Source organism: Haliotis asinina, chromosome 12 (assembly GCF_037392515.1).
Source record: "Haliotis asinina isolate JCU_RB_2024 chromosome 12, JCU_Hal_asi_v2, whole genome shotgun sequence".
Taxonomy (NCBI): domain Eukaryota; kingdom Metazoa; phylum Mollusca; class Gastropoda; order Lepetellida; family Haliotidae; genus Haliotis; species Haliotis asinina.
In genome coordinates, this window is record NC_090291.1 from 28,477,380 (window position 1) to 28,485,391 (window position 8,012).

At 39.8% G+C, this 8,012-nt stretch overlaps 1 protein-coding gene across 1 annotated transcript; it reads left to right on the top strand.

Annotated features, from left to right (window-relative positions):
* The first annotated feature begins 98 nt into the window (after positions 1 to 98).
* On the top strand, positions 99 to 5,584 carry LOC137257881 (kelch-like protein 13). The gene is made up of 5 exons (XM_067795372.1): positions 99 to 198; positions 1,091 to 2,214; positions 3,020 to 3,197; positions 3,515 to 3,729; positions 5,251 to 5,584. Exons 2-5 carry the CDS (start codon positions 1,096 to 1,098, stop codon positions 5,572 to 5,574), a joined length of 1,836 nt encoding a protein of 611 aa, XP_067651473.1. The 5' UTR covers positions 99 to 198; positions 1,091 to 1,095; the 3' UTR covers positions 5,575 to 5,584.
* Positions 5,585 to 8,012: the final 2,428 nt, after the last annotated feature.

An 8,012-nucleotide genomic window follows, 5' to 3' on the forward strand; every position in this document is an offset into this window, starting at 1 on the left:
TCTTTTTACATGTTTGTATAGAAATGTAGTTAACTAATATATCTTACAATTAATAAATCTGCACAGGAAAAGTCGTAAATACCTTGAAAAAAAATGTTAACTCTGTAGGGTAGGGTTTTCAAAGGGAGGTAATCTAAGCAGGTGCCCGAGGGAATTTCAAACTTTCACTGACGTTACTTCACTGCTGTGTTCCATCTTGTAAGATTTTCTTAATTTTTATAAGGGTTTTAATTCACATGGGGGTTTGCAATATTACTTTGACAAAGATCGACGCCATTGGGGCACTAGCCTATACAACTTTGATCAGGTGAAAATTGTCATTCTCTAGTAGCCTTGCTCCAAGTCGAAATCAGAATAAGCATTGATAAGTGCCGTATCTTTATTTGTAACAGGCGAATCTAGTTAAGCGAGTCTAGGGACGCCAGATCTCTATAGACACAACATGTACGTAAGAGACGATTAACGTGATCGGGTGGTCAGGCTAATGACTTTGTTGACACATGTCTTCCAAGAGGCAAGACTTCCTCAGCCTCCTCCCGTATCCCCCCCAAATTTTAAAAATGAGGAAACGTTTCTTTGCGTGGCATTTTTAGAAGCCCTTCAGTATGTGAACTTACAATTAAACATGTTGAAACTCATTGTTATCAGATGAGGAATATATATTCAGGTGATATGATTTGACTAAGATAAAATTTAAGGGAGGACATGCAGGTGGAAGTCTTTCCTTGTTTATAGATCGCCTCCATGTATCGGGGATATTGCTGAGTGTGATAATCTATCTGACTGACTGAAGGACAGACAGCAGCACACCATTCCATCTGCACAAAACACTCCAGATTCCATTTGTCATTTTTAAAGCTCATCTTTAGACTTCCTTTTGTATGAATGTCTACAAAACTTGGATTGTACAAGTTTGTGTCACATGTTGAAGGAAGTCTGCAAGTAATACAACCCTGTGAGGGTATTTTCCATGTTTTTAGGTGCATTTACTCTCAGTTCATGTGACCATTTTCAGTAGTGTATGTGTTAGATTCCACTAGTTTTGTGATTTGAATATGGTAGTGCTAACTTCTATTTATTATGTTTGTAGATCACATGGAAGGCAAAGTTAATGTTGGAACGGATGAGCAATGGACATGTATATGTATGGATGGCACAAGGATCAAGATCAGTCTTCAGCAATTTGTGCAACACTCAGGCTACTTTGCAGCAATGTTGAGAAGTGATGTACAAGAACACTTGACAAAAGAAATCAGCCTGGAACTCCTTTCAGTGCAAACATTGTCTCACATCCAGAATCTGTTGGACATATTATCTAGTCAACAGTTTGAAATCGAGGCAGAACTGCAGGTGTTTGAAATATTCTCACACCTGACTGAACTGTCAGAAATGGACTTGTTGTTGACAGCTATTGACTACCTGGACATGCACAAGCTGAGAAAGCTGTGCGACAAGTTCTTTTGTTCGTTACATGAGTCAAATATGGACAATCTGTCCTATCTCCTACACCTATGCACTAATTTCACTCTAAAACAATTAGAAAAGAAAATCCTTTCATATCTGCTTGAAAATCTTTGTAGTATGCTCGATTCAGAAACAATCAACATTGTCAAGATTTTGCCATTTCCTCTCCTGAAACGTATTTTGGAAAGTAACAAGGCAAATGTTTCTTCAGAGTGGGACTTAGTCAGAGTCTTAGATGAATGGGCTATGAGTCATTGTCAGAATAATGCAGATGAAAAAAATATATTGGAACTGGGGAAATGCATCCGAATTTTATCTTTAACAGAGAGTGAAAATTATGAGAAGAGGCTTGCAGAAATAAGAAATACATGCTTGAGAAATCAAATTAAAACAGGTATGTGTGAAATGGAAGATGATGAGGAGAAGTATCTGATAAATTACCCATTGCACAGCCAGAAGAGGAGAGGTCAAAGTATACTCCTGGCTATGAGAGTACCTTTTGGGAATAAACTGGACAGAGCATGTTCTTTTTCTAAAGACTTCAGTGTGGAGAATAATGAGGATATTGTTTTCAATGAGAATCACCACTTGTCAAGATCCATCCCATGTGAAGCTCTGCGAGAGTTTTGTGTGTGTACACATGGGCAGTATGTGTATGTAGCTGGAGGTCAGAGGAAATATTCTCTAGCTGGTCAGTTTGCTGTCAGCGATGTGTACCGACTGGACTTGGATAAACTGCAGTGGACAACGGTAACTTCCTCTTGTATATCTATGTGGGTTCATGGGCCAGTCATACACTGGTATTCAGCAGGTACACAGGAACTGATGGTTGTGAACTTCTTAATGGTGATCTTAAGACCATATTCCCTATTTTCTCTTTTTAGGTCATTTTTTTTTTTTTTTTTTTTTGCGGTGAATGTTGTATTTTTCTTCTCACGTAAATATTAACAGCCTGAAGAAACGTAAGTGCCATGCTGTCTCGTGTGTGTTAGATTTTCTAGAGCAGAGTTTTATACTGTTAGGCACTGGATTTGGACTTCCAGCAGTCCAGGGACAAATCATCAGCTGAGAACATGAACCGTCCACTCTATTTGACAATCAGTACAATCACTTTGAGACCCTCCCATGTACAAACATTGTTTGTCATGAAATGACTAAAATATGGGTACTTTAACACCTTGTACATCCCAGGAAAATCTAAGTTAGAATTAGTCTGCAACAACCCGTTATTGTAGTAAAAGGCGACAAATGGAACCAGATGATCACACTTGACTGACACATGTCATCATATGACAGTTGTGTAGAATGATGCTCACGATGTTGATTCCTAGACCATGTAGATTGTCAGATCCTGAATAAATATTATACAAACCATCACCAAACAACTGTAATATTCCAGAGAGCTGCTTTAAACAACAAACAAGCAATAAAACACTAATTATAAACTGTACATGTCTATATAAAGAAAGATAAATGCTTGTAAATAATGAGTTGACTGTGTTCAATATTTAATATATAATATAAAAGTACCAACATTGAATATTTTCATACACAGGTGAAGCCGATGTCAGTAGAGAGGTGCTTATTTCACATGGAAACTCTCTCTAAGCAGCTGTATGCAGTTGGGGGCATCAACATTGATGGTGAACTGTCATCAGTGGAGAAATACGATCCTGTGACGGACATGTGGACCCCAGTACAGAGTCTGGACTATAAGATACATGAACATGCAGGTACAGTGAAGGATGTCTCTCTCTCCAAACATACTCACAGGTCTACTGTGACCTTATGAAGATACATCATCGTTCAGTTGAGAAGTTTAATCATTCCCCAAAGTACGGGGTTGGATTCACCACATCGGTCGATGAGTGAAGCCCTTTTCGTGTGTTCTTCACCACAATTATGCCAAAAGTTTGCAGAAATCAGTGTAAAACCCAACTCACTCACAACTTTGTAAGAAAAGAACAGATTGTGAAATCCAGTGGTAATGACCATTGAATGTCTGGAACATTCAGTGAACCATTGTAAAACTTCACTCATCATGTTCCAGGTTGTGGCCATGGCAAGGTGATGTACATCTGTGGCGGCCATGATGGAACCAGCCATGTAGACACGCTGTGTCGGTATGATGGAACTAGTGATACATGGTCTCGGTGTGCTCCCATGTTGACAACCAGATCATGCCACTCTGTCATCCGTCTCAATGACAGACTGTATGTGATAGGAGGCAGCAAGATAAAGAAGTTCAAGGTGTATGGAATGCAGGTGGGATGGAGAACAACATGCTCGTTCTTGAGTCACACTGAGTGTCCCACGCCAAATGCCCAAAAGTTTTGAGCAAAGACTCCCATTGTGCTAAATCACGAAACTGTGCGAACATGGCATTATATACCCTGATTTTGTCGAATAGTTTAGAAATGACAGTAATCCAGTAGACCTACATCAGCCACTCAGAAGTTCAGTGTTGGTTTGCCGAGCATGAGGAACCTGGGCTACAGTAGATCCTCAGCATCCTAAGCGGTCGTAAAATACGACATTCTGACTCGTTGATGCCATGTCATTGTGTTGTGATTGTTGCTCATTATGTCTGTCCCAAGCTATATGTTACATCATCATAAGTTTAGACTCACTTAAAGCACTCACTATATGTTATGCATATATTGTTACATTAAAAATGAATTTCTCCACTAACTTGGGAGAACCACCTGTAAACCTTATGCAGTGAAGTGCAAGAGGATCATGCATCAGATTGCTGAAAAGCATGTGCAGATATTGTGCATGTGAACAGCTGCAGTTTGGTGTAAAGCTTTGCTAATAATTCTCCAATTTTATTTGAGTTTCATCATTTATTGAACTCATGACAATAATCTTTTCAGCATTACAAATTTGTTTTACAATACATCAGTTCATGTGTGAACAGGACCTTTGAACATTGTGGAATATTCTGCAAAATCTAATTGAGTTGACTGAAGTATGTGGCTACATCTGCGCAAGTGAATCTAAACTTTTGATGGGTAGTATATATCGGTATAGATGCAATGATTCAAGTGTCATATCTTCCTAAGAACCTCTTTTCCAATACAACCTTTTCATGGTGCGAGTGTTCTGGATTTGTGATTGGTTGCACTCAGATTTAGTTGTTCAATCAGTGACGTTGTTTCAAAAGTGATAGTTGTGCAGTCAGCGACACTGTTTCAAAAGTGATAGTCTGCAAAGCCTCGGTAATTCCCGTATGCTTCAGGAAAACTAAAACCTCTTCCCAAGCATGATACACAAATGTTTCATCCAAACAGAACTCAATCATGTAATGGCCAGATCAATGGTGTCTCCATAGCTTTCATTGACAATGGACAAGCTAGTCATGAGATTCTTGTGTGTCACATCAACACATGTCCCTGGCAGATGAGGGATGTTTGTGTCCCCACATTAGCTTGTATTAGTCAAGTTGGTTCTAAGTCAATCAGTGTTCTGATGGGATAGAAAGATGGGAGATAAATTGAGTTGTGATTTTTTTGCCGCCAGATCATTTTATGAGCACCAGTAAATATGGCTGTATTACTAACTATTAGAACTGAGGTTCATAGAAACATATGACAAGTAACTTCTGTGGGGAAAGAATATGGTTACAAAGAGGAATGAATATTATCAGTGTTTCCAAGTCACTATGCAGCCACTGTCATGATTGCACAGAGCTGGTGTTTGACAGTCAAAATAATACTGAAAGAACTTTGTAATCATTTATGTGTAAAAAATGTTTCCTGATGTTTCCATTTCTATTCCACACAGACCATTGAGTGTTACAGCACCACAACGGACCAGTGGTGTGAAGTGCGGGCAGAGTTTCCCAGCGTGTACACAGCATGTCTCAGCATATACTCCCGCTCCAAGTCAAGCCAACTGTTGGTACTGGGGGGATACAGTTACAAGAGACATGCCTACACCCTTGAGATGCACAGCTTCTGTGAACGAACATGCTCATGGGTGAAGGTGCCTATCTCATTCAACAGCAGACGAAAAGACCAGAGAGAGGCTATCATACTTGAGGTCAAGGTCAACAAGCATTTGGCAGACCAGCTTTTGAAGAACAAAAGATCATGTACATTGAAATAAAAAAGAAAAATTAAGATTTTTGTTTTAGTTTACTGAACACAATCATTCCAGTTTTCTTGGAAACTGAAGGCAACTTCCAAAATATAGTTCAGAATGTTCTCACCTCAATGCTTGACATATTTTTAAATGTTTTGTGTATAATGTATTGATGTTTGCATAAGATTAGGAACAATATATATTGAAGTATTTGTTGAACAAGATATGACTCACACAAGACCACACATTCCATTCAGGCTGCTGTGACTAGCTTCAAACTAGGTATTTTGAGGGAAGTATCACCGATACTTTTGTGTTTTTCCAAAGTGATGGTTGAGTGGGTGGTAACATTCAACATGCTCAGTTGCCCCCCTTAGATGTGCCAGAAACCTAAGATTTGAGTGTGAACTGCAATCAGAAACTGAAGATCAGGTTCACTGAGCATGAAATGGAAATGGTTGTTTAACGTCACACTCAGCAATATTCCAGCTGTATGATAGCTGTCAGTAAACAATTATTTTGGACCAGACAATCCAGTGATCATCATCATAAGCATCAATCTTCACAAATGGGATTCATCATACAATGATGTCAGCCAAATCAGCAAGCCTGACCAGCTGCTCTGTTACTTACCTCTTAGTACAAACATTGGTTGCTGAAGGCAAATTCAACAGGATGACAGGTGTGAGTGCATTGATGACATTCTGCCTGTGTAGTTAAGACCTCATGCTGGTGCAGTCGAATTTGATTTCATCCTAATTGCTACACATACACAGCCTCAATGAACTGGCCTTCATATAATGTTGGAAAAACAACTGCAGGGGCTAAATTTTTTAAGCTCTCTTAGCACTTAGGTAGTCGTAAGTTAATGTTAATACGTGGCACTTACGACTATCTTAGTGCTAAGAGAGCTTAGAAAATCTAGGCCCTGGTCTTTACAACAAGCAACACTTAAACCACTAATCTACCTCAACACAATTCTGTCATGGAGGAAGGACATTCAGCAGGACCTTGTTATTAAATATTCTCATGCAGCACTCTCCAAGTCTTTATGAACTGATTTGACTAAACAACAAAGTGGATATAATTCACTGGTGCAAATTATGATGATGCAGCATGTTCAGCGTGACCTGAGCTACTCTACATATGCATCACTCAGGAGGTCAAATGGCACAAAGGGCAGGTTGAGTTAACTCATTAAATAGCGGAGCAGACAGCGTTATTTATGTTGCGTTCTTGCGAAGCATGAATATTTTGGAAACATTAAATAACTTTTAAAGAAAGTAAGGACATTGCTAACGATTTCTCGACACTCACTCAAGATGTCAAACGGCAAAGTTGATTGGCAGTTAGGACATGTTGGCAATCAAGTGACAAATGCACACCCCTTCACAATAATGGACGCAACCCGTTACAAGGCCACGTAATGTATTAATATTCATAATATTAATAAGCTACAATAGGTAATTCAAGGATATAATATAAGTTGAACTTGGATTAATTCTAGTGTACTTCATATGGTTTTGTCATATATGATTGTAATCAAGCCGTGAGCGTCCACTTACGAATAATGCCTTACAGCTGTTTTGGTCTCTTCCTGCCATTGTAGATCAAGGTTCGACCCCCTTGTGTTTGTGGACCGCTTAGAGTCCCGGGCTAGAATAGGCATTCAGCAACCCATGCTTGCCATAAAAGGCGACTATGCTTGTCTTAAGAAGCGACTAACGGGATCGGGTGGTCAGGCTAGCCGACTTGTTTGACACATGTCATCGGTTGTCAACAGCGCAGATTGATGCTCATGTTGTTGATCACTGGATTGTCTGGGGCAGACTCGCTTATTTACAGACCGCCACCATATAACTGGAATATTGCTGAGCACGGCGTAAAACTAAACTCACTCACTCACTTGTCGAGCACTTGGAACACGAACGTGATACTGTAGCTAGAGAAGCGCACATAATATGCTTTTGATGATCATCTTTCGTGACGTGACCATCATGTATTTTAGGCCGAATTTAACAATCATCTTAACAATGATCTTCAAACTTCCATTCGATCAATGTTACGAATTTACTACATTTGTTAGCTGCGATCTGGGCACATACTCAACAATCCACTTGCACCACAGACAGCACATAACGTGGATTGTGTGCTTCGCTACATTCTGACGAGTGTCCGTGCCAGATGAACAGCTGGCATCAATCACCCGATAGGCGTCCAGTTTTAGCCTCTCCGTCAGCAGCACGATACAGCTGCGGTCTGGAGGCTCTTGGATGACATAACCAGGCATCTCTGTTACCGGTGACAGCGTTCCCTGGTCATAACTCAACATCTGTTTGGAAGTAGTCTGGCATCTGATCGTTAATATGTCGGGACATGGGTTCACTGGCACGAAAAATGCTTAGTTGTACAAAGATATACAGATTATGGGTCAAATATCACGTTTGTTTGTTGTATAACGC